General features: G+C 33.0%; 1 protein-coding gene across 4 annotated transcripts in view; it reads left to right on the top strand.

Moving 5' to 3' along the window:
• Nfib (nuclear factor I B) overlaps positions 1–23,561 on the top strand; it is a 217,516-nt gene that overhangs the window by 162,440 nt on the left and 31,515 nt on the right. For all 4 annotated transcript variants that reach the window (XM_026398590.2, XM_026398589.2, XM_026398591.2 and 1 more), the window contains exons 7-8: positions 18,207–18,341; positions 22,331–22,515. In XM_026398590.2, the coding sequence (XP_026254375.1) occupies positions 18,207–18,341; positions 22,331–22,515 (320 nt within the window). The remainder of the gene's footprint in view (positions 1–18,206; positions 18,342–22,330; positions 22,516–23,561) is intronic.

The raw sequence follows: 23,561 nt of genomic DNA, 5'->3' as shown, positions 1-23,561 counted from the left end.
CAGGGACCAACTTACTCTGAGGAATTTGAACCTTAATCAGGACTTCCTGTTTTGTCTCCTGGTGCCTAGTATCCTATCATTCTTGTATTGTTTTCAAAATGTATAATTCCATATTTATTTATGGGATTGTTTAAATCTGTTTACACTGCAAAGGCAGTAGACTACTACTGCAGCCAGTATCTAACTCAAGACTTGGTGCATAGTAGGGGCACAATAAATATTTGTTGGATAAATGAACCATTAATAGACTGGAAAACCAGACACCTTAGTGAAGTCAGGGAATAATAGAGACTTTTACCTGAGGTGTAGAACTGTGAGTAAAAACAAACTCCTCAACCCTTTATATTTTATTACTTGTTTTACTGACATTGTCAGTTTATTCTAAACAAAGCTATATTTTCCTTGTCAAAAATTTGTTCTGGAAAGGTTCTGATGGTAATGATGATAACATTGTAAATGTGTGAGAATGTCTGTGTTGTTCAGTAGTGTAGATGTTTTTTATTATAGAGAGTGTCACTTTATAAGAATTGATTCCTCTTTCAGTCTATTCAATAAAGCCAATCTCAAATCATATTATAAAACATTTTTGAAAAGTAGAAGGGAAACTGTCATTCTTTTTCTTTGTAAAATCATTGCATTGTCTTGGTGATTTTCTATTGTCAAGATGACTAGAATTACTGGAGAAGTCTGTAAAGGCATATTATATTAAGGGTAAGGAAGAATGTTCCATTCTCAAGTGTGCTTAAAAAAAAAGAAAAGAAAAGAAAAACTCTTGTCACTTTATTTCTGAAGACCCCGAAGACTTTGTAATGTGCACAATAAGCCATTGTGGGTAGAAGACTTCAACTATAATGAAAAAATGAGGGCAGTACAGTACTATCTTTATAAATTTGCTAAGCCAAATGCAGTCCTTTTGTTCTTGGAAAATTGCCTTTTTAAAATTCACAAAATAAAATGCCTCATAGTTGTTCTTGTCCATCTTCAAATGTTCCTTAGACATACGTGTCTGTCATGAAGGGAATTGTTTAAAGCACAGGCTGAATACTACTCTGACACTTGTAATGGCTTTAATCTGTCTTATACTTATTTCTGTCATAAAACCCAGTACTAATTGGTACTCAATAACTACTTACTGGGTGATTGTAACGTGGCTTGTTTTACGATTAGCAGAAACACTTAAATTTACTATTATTTCCTGGTTATATGCCTTATTCTGTTAGTGTTAACTTTGCATTGAAATCTATTCTTGCCATAACTCTTAGCAAAGCTGATTTTTGAGATAGGCAAATAAAAACAACAAAATTGTGGACAATATGTGGATTCTGTTTTCCCTTATAGTCTTAAACATCAGTATGAATCATTGAGATTTATTCCAAATAGGCAAAAATAAAGACTATAATATGACCAAGTTAGTATACTTTATTTTAGAAAGAAATTAGGCATTTTACAAAAATCTAAATTCATGTAATGAGATATGTTCGTGTAATATTCAATAATTTAACGAAAAACTATTTTTTTAGTACGTTACAGTTAATTTTGTCTTTTCAAAACAAAAAAGTTATAGTTTTCTGATTATGAAAGAATTATTATTTATAATTTTGCAAAAAAGACAAATACTTTTAAATTAAACAGTATTTAATGGTATTAAACATTGGTAGAAGAATATAAAATTTGCTTATTCTTCTAATGAATAGTGATAGAAATTAATTTGTCAGCATCTAAATTATGTAATATTTATATTTTTACTTAATGTTCTTTTATACATAGAGAAGGAAAGGACAAAGAAAATAATTCTGGGCTATAAGCAAAGAGTAACTGCTTCATTCTTAAGTTCTAAATTAGTTCTCCTTACTTAGTCTAAGACTAAGGTCTTAAACTTCTGACTGCCTCTATTTCTAATAAATTCCTTTTCGTGTTTTTTTTCTTCTTTCTTTCTCTTTTCCTCTTCTTTCTTTCTTTCTTCCTTTCTTGAGTTGGGGATCAAACCTAGCCTCCCACATACTAGGCAAGTGCTTTACCACTAAATATATCCATAGCCCTGAGCATTTTTTATACTGTTTTCCATCATTTAAGATCTTAATGATCTTTATCAGAGAATTTTTTTATTTTATCAGTGATAGTATGCAGGTTGAGAATTTTTTTATTTTTTATTTTATTTTTAATTTTTTTGTTAGAACTTTATGGTTATACATATGGTTGGTTTCATCCCAACAAACTCATACATGATTTCAGTTCATGATTCCCCCTTTTCCCTCTGCCTTTTCCTTCGAGTTCCCCTTCCCCTTCTTCTTCCTCTATTCCAATAGATTTCATTTTGCTTGTCTATTTATGTAATCTTATCCTTCCCTCCCCCTTTCCTTTATTTTGCTCTAACTTCTGCATATGAGAGAAAACATTCAACCTTTGAGTTTCTGAATTGGCTAATTTCACTTAGCATGATAATCTTCATTTCCATCCATTTACTGGCAAAAGCCTTAATTACATTTTTTTTAAATAGCTAAGTAGAACTCCATTGTACATATATACCACAATTCTTAATCCATTCATCTATTGACAGACATTTGGGTTGATTCTGTAATTTCACTATTGTGAATTGTGCTACTATAAACATTGATGTGGCTGTGTAACTGTGATATGCTGAGTTTAGATCTTTTGGAAAAATACCCAGGAATGGGATAGCTGGGTCATATGGTGGTTCCATCTCTAGTTTTTTTGAGGAATCTACAAACTGCTTTTCAGAGCAGTTGTACTAGTCTGGGGCCCTACTAACAATGTACAAGTGTTCCTTTCTCCCCACAACCTCATCAACATTTATTGTTGTTTGAAATAATTTATTTTTATAACATTTATAAAATATTCTTTTTGAAATTTTATCTACATTAAGCTATCTTGAATAAATTCAGAGACTTGATTCCTAGTTAATATACTTCTCTAGAAATCACTAGAGCAATTCTTGTAACTTTGGATATAAGAGGAAAAATGAGATAAGTCATGATTTTACTTCTAGTTCAAGTTATCTTCATGAGACCAAATCTAATTGTATGCCAATGCCCATTTATTATTTGCTTGAATGTTTGAAATATCATTTATCAAGGTCACTTTGCCATTGCCATTCTAATAGTCATTGATTCATCCAAGTCTGAATGTAACACTCATAAAGCACTACTTAATAGACAGTGAGAAAAACATGATATGGTAAATATATTTGTAATATACCGTCATGGATTTCTAAATGGAATATGTAATAACTTCTCAGTCTGATGAGTATTAAAACAGCTTATGATCTTAGATAAAATGTAAATTCAAAAAGATTTTTCATGCAGTACAATTTTATTAATTTCTACACCTTTAGGATTTGAGATAATTTGGCTCAATTAACATTTATCAAGTGACTGTTATATGCCAGGAATTTTTATAGGCATTGAACACACAAATGAGATTAATTTTCCAGTCCTTGACCTGCTGAACAGAAAAATAGTTTTGTACTATTTATGAAAAAAAGAACTTCACAGAAAATAAATAATATAAACCAGATTGCAAAGTGACTATATTCATGCTTTAGAACTAACTTACTTTTAAGCACTATAAGAGGTAAATCTTTATAATATGTCAATTAATTGGCACCTTGCAACAAAACTGGTACTACTTGCTGTATTGGTGTGTAATTACAATTTTAAGAGTAGTTTAAAAAATTAAATTGATTCTAAAATAAGTTATATTTATGCATTGAGTTCTGGTTGTTGTAGGTACTAGAAAATAAAAAGGCTAATATAAAAAAATTTTTTTTGAAGTTCTGTTATCTAAGTCCTCTTGGCAAGTTTTTCTGAAATTTTAATATATTTGCAAGTGTGGAGATTTATGATAATTTTATAAACATTCTCATTAGTAATGCAGTCTTTTTACTAAATTTCAATTTGCATTTTATAGAATTTTATAAGGTAATTTTAGATATCAGATGAGTTAAGACAAAGGGCTCAAAGGAACCCTGGATGCTAGTGAGTGATAATGCCAATTTATTATCATAAGCTCAATCAAAAAATAAATAACAGTAAATAAGAGTGTGGTAGCATCCTAACAGAACTGCTAGCAGACACCAGCATCACTTACTGTGAGTTTAAGAATGTTTCTAAATAAGCAAGATAGAAGAGTGGTCAACTAAGTTCAACTAAATTTAGAAAATTCGGTTTTACAGTATTTAAGCTTTTGTCATTCATGAATGAAAATGTCAAATATTTAACACATTACTGTGGTTATCTAGGAGTGACTGCTAATTGAACAAGTATGTTTATTAAGTTTGTGATTTCAGAACCTTTTATTTCTGTGGAAGAATCTACAGGCAACACAAGGTTGAGACGTAGAGGAACAGTGCTCAAGCCCAAACTCCCAACTGATAAATGACACAACTTTGAGGTTTCTCCGGAGCTATGGAAGCAGAACATGTTAAGTAGCTTTCCCAGAGATTGAGTGACTGCTGCCTGGGAGCCACTAGCATTCTGTGGAGTCCTAGAGAATAGCAAGGCAACAGCAACCTTGGTGGAAGGACTTTTTAACCTGCCTTTGTGCAGCAGATCAAACACCAATTCCTTACATTCCTAGAGTTCAGATCACAGGATTAAGTAGCAAATGTCCAAATATCAAATTTTTGAGCAAGAGAAAAAAACAGAGATACAAGTTCTTTGGGGGGATAAATGTGGAGAAGAGCTCGTATGAGTTTAATGTATAAGCATAATTTTTAAGATTTCCAGTTGAGCTTTTTATTATGAAAAACATCAGAACTTGAGAACTACAAGTGAATTTCCATGTATTTCATGACATTGGAAAACAAACTTCAGGGATACTTCCACTGGGGTGTATATTATTCTCTTCAGCTACACTGCTAAAGTTAAAAAAAAAAAAAAATCACATGAACATCTTTGAAACAGAAGGAAAACATTAAATTGTTGGTGAAGGCTTTCATCAGAATCCCTTATGTTGCCTGCTAATCAACAAATATCTGTCCTCATTTCATATGATCTGATTCTGGGCGGGGCTAACTGGTGTATATGTTTGAAGGCTCCACGCTGATTAATATGGAAAAGTTGTACTCACTCATATTTCTGTTCTCTGGAGCCTTAATAATTTGAAAATACAGCATTTTGTAGAAAAACCGAAATAGCAAATTAGTTTGAAATAATAATAACTTTCTTTGTAATACTGGGTCTCTGGACTGATGGAATGCAGATTAAAATAGGAACATCAGAAACCCATGGGAGACTGTCACAGTGTGCCATACAAAGTTCAGTGGCATAATAAAAGGTTTTTATTTCAAATCCTTTCACACATTGATTTCATGTGTAAGCTTATTTTGCAGTAGTTTGGAAAGCAGGTGTCTTTTTAGTTTTAGACTATCAATATCATATATAATAGTGAAACATAATTAAGACTCCTTATTTTACAGCTAGGCAATCCAAGAATCAGAAAGGCTGACTTGTCCGGTGTCTAGGTAACTAATTGCAGAGCCTAGATCTTCTTTTTTTTAAATCAAATTTTTTTCTGTTATACTACAGTCTCCCTAGAGAATCAGTAAGTAAACTTACTTATGTGGGGAGAAGTGGACTAGCAGAATTTTACCACCACTTCACAAGTCTCAGAAAATGGACAGTTTTCCTTAAAAGCTTCAAGATGAATTCTGAATTGTAGAACTAGAATGGGAGAACTGAAGTGAATTTTTTCATTTTCAGAGTTCTGAAAGAATTGCCAAAACAAAAATCTCAAGATGGTATATGTATACACACACACACACACACACACACACACACGTATATATGTATATATACATATATATTACACTGTATTTATAATACATTATACTACTATTAGGATTATTTATATATAAATATATATTTATATGAATATATATGATTATATATTTATATATATTTTAACTGCTTCAATATATAAATATATATAATCAGTTTTGAAGTTAAAAAATTGCATGTATAAATGCTTTTGATAGATAAATGTGGAGAAGAGCTAATATAAAATGAATGGCTAAGCACTATTTTTAAAAGTTTTTGCTTTGGAAAGTAGAGAAAAATGTAAAGTGCAGAACATTGTATCTCACCCAGCTTCAACTATTAACAATATTTTACTAATCTTATTCATTTTCTATCTTCCAGTTTTTAAAAACTATTTTTAAGTATATTATGCCATTTGCATATAAATATTTCTAAGGGTTCTCACCCTAACAAAGAAATTTTTTACATACAGAACCATTTTCAATTTAAAAAACAATAATAGTTCCTTAATATAACCCCATATAAGTTCTAATTCCCCAGTCTATCTTGAAGGTTGTTCTTTTGAATGAGAATTCTGATGTAGTCTATCTATTTAAACTTTCAGCCTGTTTATCCTTTACTAGCTACCCTTTCGCTTTTCCTATATCATTAATTCATTGAAGAAACCACATAAATTTAAAATTGTGTTCAGAAAGTACATGTAAATGAGGCAAACCAGATCCTGTTGCTATTTGTGGCTACCATTTATTGAACATTTACTCTCAGGTGATTAGCTAAGTAATATATTTACATATATTTTTTCTTTTGAAACCTGTTAAAAATTCCATTTTACAACTTATTAAACTGATCATTACCCATGCTGATAATGCTTAGAATTTTCCCATGTGTAAGATAACAATATTAGATTCTAAAGTTCCTTTGTGTTCCAACATTTTAGATTTTTAAATCAATTGCAGTCAAGGAATTTGATAATTTTCAATAATCCCTAGTCCAAAAACCAAGAACTTTTTGAACACCAACATGATGCTACAAGTTCAAAATTTCACGCCTGACCTCATGTTTTGGGCTATAGTCTAAATGCATGCACACTAAAAATGTAGTATAAAACTACCTTCAGGCTATGGATAAGCATATGTGAAACTTACACCTATCCCCAAAGACATCTCATTATGGGGGCTCCTATGTCCAAGATATCTCATTATGTATATGTAAATATTCCAAACCTTGAAAAAGAAACTTTGAAAGCTAAAACAATTCTTATTGCAAGCATTTTGTTTAAGGGATACCCATCCTCTCCTCATCTGAGCTTTCATTAACATGAAACTTTTTGAAAATTCAGAAGATTTTCCATTTCTTAAATTACCTTTTAAATGTTTATTTTAAATACTCTCATTGAATAACAAAATAATGGGGCTGTTTATGTACTTGGAGGCATGTTTTGCCTTATACCCAAGGAATGTACATTTCTCAAAAATACATGTCCTGTCCTGCACTGTTGTGTTACAACAAATGATTGATAGAGATTGAATTATTATAACAAAACCTTGTTATGGGATCAGTGTCTCCTACTTTGAAAACAAATGACTCAGCCAGACAGCAACATTTATTTTTCTCTAAATGACTACGGACGTAGCAATAGGAGACCATTATCCTGTGACAATATTCTATTTCATTGACATTATCTCACAAATGTAATTGGTCCATTACTAAATAGAGGTTTTGTTACTGATCAATTTCACGTTATTTCTAAAACCATTAGGATAATAAATATGCCATCGTAGTAATTTCATTGACAGGATGTTCTTTTTTTTCATCATTTACATTTGTTGGAGGAAAAATATAGATTTAGGTTGAGCTTAAACACTACAATTTATGTTAGTTTTCATACTTTTCCATTAAGAGAAACAGAACATTGTGCAGAGTAATCCTATTTGCATTGAGCTGCTAAACTGACAAACTTCAAATTTTCATGATTTTTTTCTGCCTTGCTAAATCACATTAAATCATAATTGTTCCCAATTAGTTTACTACCTTAGTTTAATGATTTTCTTGTTTCTTTTTTAAATAAGTTCTAGATTATTTCTAGGACCTTCCTGTAAATCCACTGAAGTAACACATCAGTTAAATCAACCCTGTTAGTAGTGTGGGCAACAACAACCTTAGTACAACAGAAGCCTGGAGATGTCTGGTAGCATAAATGTTTCTAAATGCATGGCTTTTTCCCAAATGTTCCCCTCTAAAAACTCATCTGTAATCTTGTTAAATTAGAACTCTTCCAGTATCTTTCTGACTTTTACAGTTAAGGTTACGGTATTGATTTTATTTTATAGTCCATGGCTCTCAGATGCTTAACACTAATAAGCCTCCATAGCTAAGTTTTCCCAAGAGGCAGGGCGAATAGCAGCTATTTACCTATACTGATGTTTAATAAGTGACTAAAATATACTCCCAATCCTGTGTAATTGTTTGTTTTTTTCCCTTTTTAAATTACATTTACTGACTTTACTCAAGGCACTTTATCATTGTCTGTTAAAATGAAATTGCTAACAGATAAAGGCATTTTGAAGTTTTTTTGTTTTTTGTTTTTTTGGTGCTAGAGAAGCTGTTTCATTTGTTTAGTATTCGTTTTTTAGCACTGTTCTTTATTATTCAAAGGATTTTTTTTTTTTTAACTGTCTCAGAAAGGTGTTCCTGAGCTTCAAAGGGGTTTGAGCTTTAACTTTGTATTGGGTGTAGGTGTAGCCTGGAGACCTTTTTTATAGAGATGTGATAAAAAAAGAGACTTGTAGTAACGTGCTACTCAACTGTGCTGGGGTTAAAACATACAGTAAGAAAGAGACTTCAGCCATCACAAAATGTTTCAAGTTGCTGAATAATACAATAATATGCTCAAGTTAATTAAGATTAAATAACTCAATGTTTAAAGTAAGAATCCATTTATTTTACACAAAGACTACCATACTTTCTCCTTTAAAAAGAACTGATTTCATTTTTTTTAAATGTTGAGAATTCTAATTGAAGATGACATCTTATCTCCTCTTAACGTAGCTTGCCATTTTTCCTAGAGTTATTTTAGAGTGTGATAAATGTAAATATATATATATATATATATATATATATATATATATATATATATATGGAGCTACTTTCTTAACATGGCAGCTAATTATTTTTTGAATCATCTGGCATCACCATCAAACTACTGTAGTGGGATTAAGTCCATATGTCTTGTCATAACATTCAGAGCTTTTTGTTAACTTGGAGTGTGTGGGAAGGACTTATTCACATTTGCCACACAATCACAGAATTTTACATCTAAAAGAGTCCTTAGAAACAGATATTCAGATATTCTCGTTTCCTCACTCTGTTTTCAATAAGACATTGCTTTGTGTTTAGCCAGCTAAATTGCAAAAGTTACTTTTAAGCATTTCTTCTTACCTCTCTGCAGCACAAGGTACTTTCCTTGAATTTTGTAATGTTGGACACATATCAAGATCCAGTATTGTCAACCCAATATTGGGAATTATTTATAATATTCTGTAGTGCTATAGGCAGTATTTTTATCCCCCAAAATATGTATTTTATAATTCATTTTGATAAACGCAATGGTTGTTTGTGGGGAATTTGGAAAATTCATCTAATATAAATAAGAAAAAAATTACTTATAATTCTACCATGTAGACATAACTCCTCTTCATATTTGACTGTATTAACTCCTATTAATATGAAACCCTATTAGGTGAAAGTCTGTTTTTCTGTTTTTTTCTCTCTGCATTTTCTATGTGTTCTATTTTGATTCCTATAATTTTGCACTAAATTGGGTTTATGATATATGCTATTAAAATTTATTTTTTCTTTCACTTACAGTATAATGGCACTTTATCATATCATTCAATTTCTGCTTTATAATGACTGTGCAATATGCCATCTTTGGCTATACTGTAAGTTTTTAAATTTCTACTTCACTCATGGATTTTTAAAGTACTTCCTGAGTTTTTTTATATTATAAAGATACAGTGAACACCATTGCACAGAAATCTTTGTGCCTAATCTGATTAGTTCATTCCTGTCTATTCCTTTTTCATCAAGTAGAATCTTGATGAAATTTTGTTAAAGGAATTAATTTATTCCTACTGTAGAATTACTGAGTTAAATCTTATGTCCATTGCTAAGACTTTTGATGAATATTGGCATAGAATCCAGAAAGGTCTTATCAATTTATATTCCCACTAGCAGTGCATGAATGACTTAACTCCTCCATTATATGAACAATAATTACATGTAGCACATGGCTCTATGAGAAATTTTGAAGCATGTGCTCCAAACTGTATTTATAGAACAGTCTCTGGGCCTTGGGACTCCATCATTGCACCTCTTTCTTGTCATTTATATTCCACTTAAGCCATCAGGGATCATACCATGTCTTCTCTCTCCATGTGCCTGGCTAGCTCCATTATACTGAGAAGGAAATGGAGAAATCAAATTAGTACCTAGGGGGATAGTGCAGAGCTTTCAAATAAAGGCATAAGTGACTTGGTTTCTCTTTCCTTTCTTCCTCCTCCAGGGTACACGCCCCAACATCAACCCTTTACCTATGGGTGAAACTCATTAAAGTTAGGATCACTGTCAATCTCCACAGGGAAATTGGTAGAAATATAAATACATCAAAGCTTTGGGCTGAGATATGAAGTATCAGGCAAGCAAAGCAAGAAAGACTCTGCCTCAATGTAGCCATGATAATTGTAATATTTCACATAACATTTATACCAGTGAAATAACCTGTAACTTTCCTCTCCTCAACACTATCTACTTCAAGGCAAAAACAGGAAAGGAAATCATGGTCTCTTTTAGCGTTTTATTGGCAGAGTATCTGCTCTGCCTTCTCCTTGTCCTCTGGGCATATAGCTCAAGCTGTTTCCTTGCCTCAAGATTGACTTTGGATTTGTGACCCAAAGCAAAAGACCAGACTTCGGCTCCAAAACTCATCCTATACACTTGATTTGGTGGCTTCCTATTTACTTTAAATGACTATTATTTTATGAAGATAGTTCATCTTTTTATATTGTCTTCCAGCTTCCACTCAACATTTTAATGGGAAACAGAGTGCCCCAGTTTAGCTAAAGCTCATTTTCACTTTTAATACTGTGCATAGCATGGACAATTTAAATGGAGTATTGAAAGTGTTGACTACCTTTGCCTTCATCCAACAATGAATTTGGTCTCTGAAGAGATTCTCAATATTCAGAGATTTTGTAGAACCATAAAACTTTTAAAAAACCTATAAAAGTCTGAAACCTTTAAAAGCCCCAACAAAGTTTCTAAGCTGAATGTTCCCACATATGTGCTTTCCTCCTCTGGTCCGTGTCATATTCTGTTCTCTATCATACCATAAGGTCAAAGTTAACAAAAGTTTCCCTGAGGCAGGAGGATTGCAAGTTCAAAGCCAGCCTCAGCAACTTAGGGAGGCTCTAAGCAACTTAGTGAGACCCTGTTTCTAAATAAAATATAAAAAGGGCTGGGGATGGGGCTCACTAAAGTTAATGGTTAAGTGACCCTGGGTTCAATTCCCAGTATCCCCCCCGAAAAAAGTTGCCCAACTGTTTCTATTACACCTTGATTTGTCTTCTGAAAAATCAAAAGCGGGGCAGAGACTAGTGGTAGTGATCTTGCAAAATGTTCTGTAGCTTGATAATGTGAAAAACAGATATTTTAAATAACCATGATAGATTTTTAAACACTGAGCAATGAAACATACCTTAAAGATAAATACTCATAAATAAGAGAAACTAGCCAATGTTGACTTGTATTTATATGGCCCGTTTAAAGTTGTGTTTAAATATGGCATGTAAATAAAGAAAATAACTTAGGAAAATGTAAAAGAATGGGACATTTAAAAAACTTTGAGACGTTTTACTTCTTTGTTAACTAGATAGGAATATGTTTGTCTAAATCATAAGACTGGCAAGATTGTTAATATATTTTAATTTAGTATTATGGTATGCTAAAAATAATAGCTTTCAGAAATTCATGAATTCATGTATGCTTTTACATAATTAATTTGAAGCAATTATAAATCATAAGAAGAATAGGAATTATTTTAGAACGAAAATAATATGTTTTCTGTGTAGGCTCTAGAAAATCTGATTTGTAACCTTAATCTATTCAAACATATTGGAAAAGCTAACATATTGCTCCACTATATGTGAAAAAGGAGCAGGTGTCCCAGACAGGCAGGTGTTAAGGTGGCTGTTTGAGCTTGCCCCAGATCACTAGTTGACTTCAGTGAAGTTCTACTAACAGGTGGCTAACTGATTGGAGTGCCATGTGACATTTATCCCGGGAGCGACTTGGATGACAGGCTGCTACAGACTGAGGAAGGGGTCTTCGCTTTGATGAAGAAATTGCCAAAACTCATGTCTCATTAGTGTTTCCTAAGGTTCTTTGGAAGTGAACAACAGTTTAATTAAGGGCTGACGTAAACACGTTTCTGCACAGTTTCCCTGCAGCATTTTATCACATTAGAATTGATCAAAATTGTTGCCTTGGGCTGACTTGAACAGATATACATCTGGAGCGCCATTTGTGCAAGCTGCCGATGAGTGGAGTACATACGCTGTGTTTCACTGCAGCTCTCTTCTTTTGTAGATGAAATTACCTTGTTGGGAGATGAGTTGATCTAACTCTTTATTTGCTTAAGCCTTTATCTCTTTGAAGTGATGCTGTGAAATGAATGACACATCAGGGCTTAGGATGTATATATGTTACAGTGCCAAAAAAAATCATAGCATAGCTAGTAACAATCATATGATAACTTGGTTTTGCAAAATACTTATTTAAAGATAAGCTTAAGTCTAGATGAACCAAGTTTTATTAGTAGCTTATTTGAATTTTTTCTTGTTTGGTGATCTTTTATTCTATACTTCACTATATAGTTGTTTTAACAGTCATAGTTAATTGTCCAATTATAAATCTAAGCACAGTTGTGGATGCTGAAAAATAGCATCATTAATGTGAATCTCTTAAAAAATATTAGCCTCTCTAATCTTCTGCCATTAAAAGTCCTTTCTACAGTCTACTACAGTCTACAATTACATTTATTTAATGAACTTTCATCTTTAATGTCTACCTTCTTTCCTGACTATAAGCCTTACCAGGACAGGGTCCAAGTCATCTTACTTACCCACTTGACCCTTACTCATAGCTATAGTTCCTCTCCCTTTTTGGACACTTGGTGGTTGACTTTGATTTCTTTTTTCACTTTACATCCACTACTTCTCATCTGGAGCTTTTTATTCATGAAACATGTGTTTTAAGTTACACTGGCTGTAGTTGCTTTGTCTTCCTATACCATTAGCTATCACTTCATTATATAGCTTCTTGCATGTGTGAGAGATTATAAATATGCTACCTAGAATTAGGCCTGTTTTACCTCTTCCCTTTTTTTTTTTTCCCAATCCTAGATTATTTTAAAAAAAAGTTTTCCAAGTAGCATTATCTTCTAGTTTCCACAACTTTTTGTGTTTTTGTTAAAGTCATCTTCCATAGAAGGAATCAGTTAGCTTTTTTTTTTTTTTTGTATGGCGGAATGAATCCAGGCACACTTAACCACTGAGCTGCATCCCCAATCCTTTTATTTTTTTATTTTGAGACAGGGCCTAAGTTTTTTAGGGCCTTGATAAATTGCTGAGGCTGGCTTTGAACTTGTGATCCTCCTTCCTCAGTCTCCCAAGTCACTGGGATTACAGGCATGCACCATTATGCCTAGCTATTAGTCAGCCTTTTTGAAAAGAGTACATACAAAGGATGAAACAAGTAAAAAATAATAATAATGAAAAATCACCCAGCAATTTAAGATTTAAACACAAGGTCATTAAAGAAATCTAGACCTCAACCTTTCCTGGAAGGCATTACTTAAGAAGAAAATAACTTTGTTCAGTGGATCAAACTGTTCTCTAGGCTGAATAAGAGTAGAAAGATATAATTTTCTAACCTAAAGGAAGGTCACAGACAAGGAAGGACAGAGCACATTCTTCCTGCCAGTCAAAAGGACTATATGGTAAATTAGCTTAGCTAAAAATTAAATAAAATAAATCAACAAGGAAAATGTTACACTAAAATGTGGCACCATGGCAGATCTTAATATGAGAAAGATACTATTTGAGGAATATAGTTTCAACTACTGTTTTGATAATAGGCCATGATGAGGAAGGCCTGATAAAGACTAGAAAGAAAATTTTTTTATTTAACCCTGTACAAGGGGAGAGGCCTAGTGAAACTTATAAGAACAGTGAAGAAACAAGTGTGGGGAAAGTTTTACCATTCTGAAACCACTGCACTTAGACATCATTTCTTTCTAAATAGAATTTAAAATTCTTTCCTTCTTATCAGCCATCAGCAATTTCTGCCTTCTTCCTACTAACAGAAATATCAGCTCATTCTTTTCTTACCATCTTGCTTCTCTCTTCAGCTTCCTTATCTTATGTATTATTCAACTTATGCATTATTATGTATGTATTATCATTCAACTTATTATATATTTATGCATTATTCAGCTGTATTATTCAGCTTATTTTCACTTTAATCTTTTTATGTATTATTCTTCCTGCTTGAGGGACAGCAGATTGTGCAAAGCATGGCATTTGTTTTTCTTCACAGAAAGGTCACTGAAAATCATTTCTTCTATATATTCATTCCTCAATTTTTTTTCTGTAGTATAGGAGTGCATTAAAAATAGAAATAATATCATTTTTCAGGTGGGAAGTCCATTAGAGGCAGACATTTAAAACAAAATTAGAATCAAAACAGTACTAGTTTGGTTCATGGTTAAAATGTAGTGGCCAGCAACTCTACCCTTGCTGCCCCCACATAATTGACCTTTTATCCTCTCTTCAGTCCAGAGAGTTGTTTTGCTCTTTGAGAGGGGATTCACTTTTGTGTCTCTGTAAGTACTCAGCATAGTGCCTTTTACATGCTGCGTAGCAGTATTTCTTTATTGATTAATGGGCCCAGAATTAATTTCATTTAACGTGAAAACAAAGGCAATGGAGCCCACATTCTGGTTCACCATTCTTTACCTGTTTCTAAAGCACAGCCTTTTAGTTTGGCCAATGGACCTTCCCATTTTTATTTTTACTATTCTAAGTTACTTTGGCTGTTTAAGAAAAGAGACAGTTTGTGGGCCCTTTTTCTTTTGTGAACTGTGAATGTTATTCTATTTGTGCTGTGCTGGTCTTCTGTGTGTTCTGAACATGAGGGTATTCCAATTGTCAGGTACATGCCTAAAAGAGGACCAGTAAAAATAAATAGAAACATAACAGTACCCAATAAAGACAACTGTATCATTTTGGTCAAGAAAAAATTTAAATTTTATTAATTAAAAATTACATAGATGCCTATATGCTTGAACTTCTGTACAAACATCTTTGATTTATGTGCCCTTTACACAAAGGAACTACTAGGAAGTTGTCTGGGTTTAATGAACATTCATATAGTGGCAGTAGCTGGAATTGCCTTAATTCAGAAATAATATAACTAAAAGAAAAGAAATGAGATAACTACAATGACACTGTTTTACTTCCCAAGCTCAGATTGCATTTAATGGTTTCCAAATGATGTCTACTGTGCTATACTATTTATATTATGGAGTTTTTACAAACTAATTTATACAGTTTTATTTTATTTGAAATTTATATTTAAGCACAGGTAAGCATAAGGGTGTCAACAATAGGCTATAATAATAAGTTCTTTTCCTAAGAGTTAATTTCAATTTAAATATTTAGAATGCAAACTTTTGATTTCATCCCTACTATAAGGAGTGAAATGGAGTTTCTTAAACCTCTAACAGTCTACATATCTATGGTTTAACTTCTAGTAGGCAAAACCTGTATTTGTGTTATTGCTTCTTAAAATCAAAGAGCTTTTAAGTAAAATTTTATTATTATTATTAGTAGTAGTAGTAGTATTTTGGTACCAGGGATTGAACTCAGGAGCACTCAACCACTGAACCACATCCCCAGCCCCATTTTGTATTTTATTAGAGACAGGGTCTCACTGAGTTGCTTAGTGCCTCACTTTTGCTGAGGCTGACTTTGAACTTGAAATCTTCCTGTCTCGGCCTTCCAAGCCACTGGAATTATAGGTGTGCACCACTGTGCCCACTTTTTTTTTTTTTAATATTTTGAAAACTTAGCTGAAGTGAACTTCCTTTTTATATTTTTTAAACCTTGGTTTAATATTTTCCATATTTGTAGTGGCATTAATTGCTATGATTTCATGAACAATTTCTTTCTTTTGTTTTTCTTTTTGAGAAAGATATAAGGAAAAAGTTATTTGACTCATCAAAGTCCCAATAGGTTAATGACAGCCAGTTAGTAACAAATTGTAGCTTACATCTACAAGCACACCTGTCACTTTTTGTGGACTGTGACATCTACTGTCTTCAGAAGCATAACCTTTCTGTAATTACAAGCATGATGAAAACACATATCTAACTCTATTGGATGTCTTTCCTAGAATTCAGATAATTTTTCAAATGGTAAAATGACTAGTTTCTCATTTCAATAGCACTATGAGATCTTTTTCTCATTAAAAAAATACTAATTGAAATACTAATTGTATGTATTTTTATGTGTCATACAGTTTTGATTTTTTTCTTCTTCTAATAAAGGTTTCTTACTATTTAGTGGTGATATCTGGGATTTGCTTCAAGTAATGAAGGTGGTTGAAGCATAGAATGGAGTAAAGATAACATAAGATTGGCTTTGAGTTGCTAATTGCTGAAGTTGGATGATAGATACATGAGAATCCATTATTATTCTATGTGCTTGTGTGTGTATTTAAAAATTTTATAATACAAATCTTATAGTTCATATTATTGTTAGGACATTTTACTACAAATTTATAAACCTGAGTAAAAGTCAGCATTACTCAAGATGTTAAACTCAGGGTCATCTCTCCTGCTAATGAGAGGTTCTTGCTGAATTCCCTTTTCCAACTAACTGCATGATGCAATCTTGTAGTCACCTGAGATGGTGACCTTCCACATCAGTTATTCATTTAACTGACTTAATTCTGTTTAATTATTGATTGCATTACCTCTATCCCCACTCTTTTTTTCAATCTCTTATGATCTATCTTTTGGCAGTGTTAAATATCTAGAGAATGAATGAAGGAAGCCCTGAATACTTCCATCACAGCACATTGTACACTGTATTGTAATTCAGTTTTACTTCCATTTATCCCCTTACTGGATTTTAAGCTTTGTAGAAGCTGAAAGTAAATCCAATTTACCATTGTGTCCCTAGCAACTGGTGCAGTGTCTGGTATAAATTAGGCCTTCTATAGTATTTATGGAAGGCATGTATTAATAATATATCTTCTTTTTAATGGGCCTCCATGTCTTCTGGGTCTATTGTGGATAATCCATCCTCCATGTAGTTTCTGGAGGGATTGCTCTCAACTGTAATTGTGATCATATTTTGCCCATCCATAGCATTTCCCTCATCAGTGTAAGCTCTCAGAGAGGCAGTACAGGAAGTACAGGAAACACACTGTCCTTTGTGGTGTGGTCTTGTCTGTCACTTGCTCCCCTTCATCACTCTGTTTCCCTCTCCATAGACTGTTTGGGCTACTTATATATTTCATACCTCCCTTTTTGGGAACATTTCCTCTCTGTTGATGTCATCTCCATTTTGAAAATGGCACCATTGGGGAATGCCTCCTTCACCTGGGGGCGCTGAGGTGATCATGTGAGGTGATCATGGTCCCTGAACAGAGACTGGGGCTGCAGCAGCAAATGCCATCATGTCCCTGATGATCGCTATTTCCTTATCATTTTCCTTTTCACTGACAGGGAGCATCCTAGGGCAGGAATTACTTTGTATTTTTCTTAACATCTGCACATTATCTGGCAAATAAATGAACCCAATATATATTTGTAGAGTGAGAAAGTTAAGAATTATTTTATTTTTGCTAATCAAGTGAATGAGTTTTCATAAAATGTTAAATGCACGATATATTTACCAGCATACCCAAAGGTTGTTTTTCACTTCACACTGAGTTGTCCTTGATTTGTTTTCATGGTGTAGCTGGTCAACACCTGAATCATATAACTCAAAGAACAAAATGTGAAGTAAAAAAGACTCTTATGTGAACCAAGGGGCTAACAGAAACATACTTAGATTTTTAGAACTTCAAGGTTTCTTTAGTAATGGAATGATTCTGATCATAATTCTAATAAAAACTTTGGTTATTTTCTGTTGAGAATGTTTCTGACCGATATTTTAGAGCTCTAACCTTCAGTATAGATTTTGTAAGAGCCAAAGCACGAAAGTACTAAAGCTTTGAAAAATGAAATCTGTTGTTATGTTGAGGTGAACCTTGTCAATTAGGAAGGTCATGCAGCTTGAATTTTTCCCTCCTGTTTTCCAGATATGTCTTCTCCAACTACTATGAAGAAACCTGAAAAGCCATTGTTCAGCTCTACATCTCCACAGGATTCTTCCCCAAGATTGAGCACTTTCCCCCAGCACCACCATCCCGGAATACCTGGAGTTGCACACAGTGGTGAGGACTCCCAGTCCTAGAAGAGAAGGCATCCTTTGTTTGCAGGGCTCCCACCCTTAGGGATGGAGCCAAAGGTTCATAGTTATAGCTAGAGTGACCTTGTTTTATTAACCCAAAGGGGAAGGTCATGATCCCATAAAATGGCTCTTCTTATCAATTTGTTAGAAAATATTATCACAGTTATGCAACTTAATAATATCTATATATGTACTTTTTCCTTCCATATGCCTTTATTGGAAAGCTTATGATCATAAAGACTTAGAAAAGTAGAATACATAGTTATCTTTACTTATTTCAGAATCGGTCCTAATTTTATATATTCTACTAAAAGAAAGTTGGATTTTTAGCTATAATTGCTTAGTTTAGAGTTGTTCCAAAGACAGTAAGATACATAGACACTATTTCCTATACACAAATGATTATTTACTTTTTGGAAGTGAAACTAATCAGAAAATGAAAGAGGTACTGTTCTATGACAACTACTTAGGGCTAGTACACTTGATATTATGTCTAATATCTTAATCTAAATGAGAAAAGGTATTTAATATTTCATGTTTATATTTTAACTAGCAATTGATAATGTCTTTTTTCACAAATTAAAAATGATATATAATCAGTAATCAATACTGTGTGCTTTCTTCATAATTACTCTTAAGTCCTAGGGATGAGGAGATTAAAAGTTTTAATATCACTGTAAAGTTTTATGTATAGATATGTATATATATGTATAGATATAGACAAAGGTATATAGATATGTATTTTTAGTGACACTCTTTAGTTTACAGTTAGGCAATTTTTTTATCCTTCATATGTTTTTTAAAATCTTTATGATGCAGCATCTGCTCAAATAAAGTACTTAGGTTTAGTTTGTCAGTGTATTTTGATATTTATTGTTGCTAAACTTAAAAAATGGACTTTGTTGTTATTAATAAGGAAGTTAAGAAGTTGAGAGAGGAAATATACCAATTTAATGTGGTATAAGATTTTTTACATTTATTGTTTATACTACTGACGTAAGTGAAAAAAATCAGTAACTATTTCATAGAAATAATTGAAATATATGTTGAAAAGTATGTTCAGCAAAATTAACTTAGAAGTCATATCATCTATGTATTGTGGCATCTGATTAAAAATTCATACTGGAAAAAAATTGAACAACTTTTATAGGTAAAGACAGTTGAGAGACTATAATAAGCCTTCCATCTTAGTCCTTCACCAAATATTTACTAAATATCAAATATATTAGAGTCTATAAGCACCTTGGCAACAAAAGATGGTTTCTGTCCTAAAGAGCTCATGATGTAGTGAGAAGAGAGGGAGTGATATCACTGGCTGGTCATCTAATCTGAACAGGAGCAGACACTTGGAGGAAGTTTAGATACCTGGAAAAAAAAATATATTCTGAACTAAGTGTCAAAGGTGAAGGAACAGCCAGCCTGGAGGAGGTTTCAGGCAGAGGCCACAGCATGCAGCAATGTACCAGAGGTCATTGCAGGAAGGAACTCCATATATCCAACTTCCTTCATGCAGCTGGAGATGAGGCCAAAGAAGTGATCCAAGACTGGCTTCTAAAGCACATGAGAACCATATGCACTGTTACATTATTGGGGCTTTATTCTGGAGGCAATAGGAAGGCAGAGATTTTTAGAGATTTCTTAGAAGTTATACAACTGTAATGGCATCTTTAAAAAGTCATTCTATGGAACTGTAGGGCATGTACTGAAAGGAGCAAGACTGGAGGAAAGAAGACAAGTAGAAAGACCTTGCATTAAAATAGGCTATGTGTGTGCACATGCATACCCACACTCATACATATACACACATCCAAATATATCACCCATATGTATATATGCTTTCAAAATTAAGGAACATATTTTTGCCTTGTGTTTTTTTTTTTTAAACCTTTTTTTAAAGGACTAGAGTGACTTTTATTGATATCAGGTAGACATTTTTACCTGCTATTTAAAGCATGACATGCTACTCAGTTATATCAGGCCAGCACAGGCCAGATTGTTCAGAGATGTGAATTCAAATGTGATTTATACCACTTCAGTTGCAAAGGGACCTCTTTCAGAACTACTATGTCCAAATTGATCCCTAAACCCAGAGGACCCAAGATGGAACTGTGTATATATATCTTTCAAGGGTTTGTGTACAGATGTGAGCAAAGACCATAGTTGAATTGACTAAGAATAAGAGCACTTAGACACCAATTAAAAAGGTGTCCAATTTTATGTAGAGGTTTGTATTTCTTTAGATAGATTTTCAGATGGGCATATTTTCTTTTCTTTCTTTTTTTTTTTTTTTATTTTTGGTACCTGGGATTGAACCCAGGGGCGCTTAACCTTCAAGCCACATTCCCAGCCCTTTTTTATATTTTATTTAGAGGCAGGGCCTCGCTAAGTTGCTGAGGCTGGGCTTTGAATTCACAATCCTCCTGCCTCAGCTTCCCAAGCCACTGGGATTACAGGTGTCCATCACCATGCCCCACCCAAAGGGCATATTTCTTAAATAAAGTAATACTTCAATAAGGAATTTTGTTTTTAAAAGATATACAGTTATTTTCTGAAATGCATCTCTTTGATGGAGGATGCTCAAATTTCAGTGCATGAAAAGATTACATGGTGCCTCACCCCTGCTGGTTCTTATCTAGGGTTTCTGTGGGTAGGCCCAGTAATCTGCATTGTAAAAACAGTCCAGAGGATTCTAAGACACAGTGCCCTGGACATTCAGGGAGCAAAGTTGTGACCATAAAATTAATGATTCTTCTGTAATATACATTCTTAATTTCTTGTATATTTTGAAAGTTTTCTTTGTTGGACATAAGCAACATCCTCTAAATTGTTGCCTTCCCTCGCCCCCCATATTTACCAAGTTGAAGATAATCATTCCAGAGGATTTTCATTTATAGGTCATGGAAAGAATTTATTTTTTCTTATTATTTGCTAAGTTATTTCATAAAACATTAAATATTCATTATGTGTAATTTCCTATAATTTGGATCAAAATATTAAATAGAAATATACATTTAATCTTACTCCTACATGTATTAGTTGGTTCTCTTAATTTACAACATATAATTATTTTCTTCAACCTTATAAAGATAATGATCATAAGTTATACTTTCCCCATCTTTCAAAACTTAATATTAAATTAAAAATTAGACAATTATTTATGATCATACTAATATTTAAAAGTTATATTAAAATTAAACATTGTACATATTATATATGTTTTATATAATAGTTGCCTCTATAAAGTTATAAAATACATGGTTTATGGATGATGTAATATTCCTACCTCTATGGACATTCAAATTCGCATTTCTGTGGGTTTTATTCTTGGTCTTACCTTAATATTTCTAAAGCTACACCCAGTAAAAGAGTAGAAGAAAAATAGTTGCAGAATAAAGCTCTGTTGGTTTTGAAAGGAATATCTTCATAGGAGAAAGAGTTGCCAGGTCTTGTGTTTTAATGCTCAAAAGTATTTATACAATGACCAAAAGTATTTATACATGACAGGCAACTTTCTGAACAACTGTAAGCTAGAATGTATAGGAAAATAATTTATTTGAAATTGATTAGTAAACAATTTGTGGGTCTCCTGCCCTATAATTAATGCTTTGACTTGGTCTGGACTTAGGAAGACCAAGACTTTATAATCAAAGAATGTGTTTTTGATGGGAAATAACTGCTCAAAGAAATGTTTTATCCAGATTGGCATACCTTAAAAAAGCAAAGCTTCTTTTTTTAAAACATTCTCGGATGTAGAAAGCAAGATCATTTTTTCCCTTGGGTGTGGTTTTGTCTCTGTGTCCCTACCTGTATTATCATTGAGAATATAAGTAGAAGAGTAATTTATTTTAGAAGAACTTGATTAAATTGTGGTAGGAAAACCAATGATAGTTTTACAACATCTTTATAGAATCTGGACGAAATAATAAGGAAATCGGCTCTGACAGTCAATGTTTCCTTTTCTGTGTTCCGCAGTCATCTCAACTCGAACTCCACCTCCACCCTCACCGCTGCCATTTCCAACACAAGCTATCCTTCCTCCAGCCCCATCGAGCTACTTTTCTCATCCAACAATCAGATATCCTCCCCACCTGAATCCTCAGGATACTCTGAAGAACTATGTACCTTCTTATGACCCATCCAGTCCACAAACCAGCCAGGTAAAAATAAGAGAAAATAAGACTAGAACGTAAGGGAAATGGGACAGGTGTAACTCTAAGACACGGAGGTTTGTCAGACAGTATGTCTGGCAGAACATCAAACCTTGCAACCCATCTTCAAGAAATTTCTTGGTGACCCATTAAGTTTTTATTTAAAAATGGTTAAATGACAGGTAGGAAGTGTATTGCCCCAAAGGGGCACGTTTGTGAAGAAGTTTTTGATTTGATGTTCTTGGATTTTTATTGACTGAAGAGAAAGTTTATGCAGAATGTTCATTGCCAAAAAGCTCCAAACTGGAGTTCACACCTAAAATACCAGGCTTGACATAGTGACAAAAATGCTTATTTCATGCAGGAGCAAGGTATGTGCTAAAATAAACACACGCAAAAGAACTTACTGGTGTATTTATAGGCCTGTTATTAGGTATTAAAATAAGCTTTGGTAATGTAAACATTTTCAGCGTTTGATGACTACTTGAATATTCTTTGCAGTGACATGACTTACATTTAATAATAAGTGGCATTACTAGAGGTATCTTTTTTTTTTTTAAATAAACATGGTATAGTAGTTTTAGGCAATTCATTGTATTAAGTATAGTAATTCATGTGCATTTCTTACTCCCTAGTCACTTTATAAGGATTTGCTAGAAGAGGATTTTTCACAGTCAAGTAGACAGTCTTTGTGCCAAAGCTGGGTCTATTGATAATTGTAATATCCAAAATCTGCAATATAATTTTGATCTTATAGTATAGTATTTGGCTTTGCTGCTTTACCTCTAAGACTCCTGTCTACTTCTTATTATACCTATTTATGCTTTGGGGAATTTTTACAACATTCTATCATTACTGCTGCTAAATTACTAAAATTAGAGTAAATAATATGTGCACATCAATCATAATTAACAAAGGTCAGGAAAAAACTCTTTGGTCTTAATTTGTTAAGATGAAGCAAAATGGTCCTTTCTGAATGTTTTATTTTGAATGACAGTGCATCCAGTACCTTTGAGTTACTTAGAAAGTTACCTTTGCTTTTAGTACCACTGACT

This window comes from Urocitellus parryii, chromosome 4 (genome assembly GCF_045843805.1).
Source record: "Urocitellus parryii isolate mUroPar1 chromosome 4, mUroPar1.hap1, whole genome shotgun sequence".
NCBI classification, from domain to species: domain Eukaryota; kingdom Metazoa; phylum Chordata; class Mammalia; order Rodentia; family Sciuridae; genus Urocitellus; species Urocitellus parryii.
The sequence above is the reverse complement of the archived record's forward strand: the minus strand, read 5'-3'. Positions and strand labels throughout refer to the sequence as shown.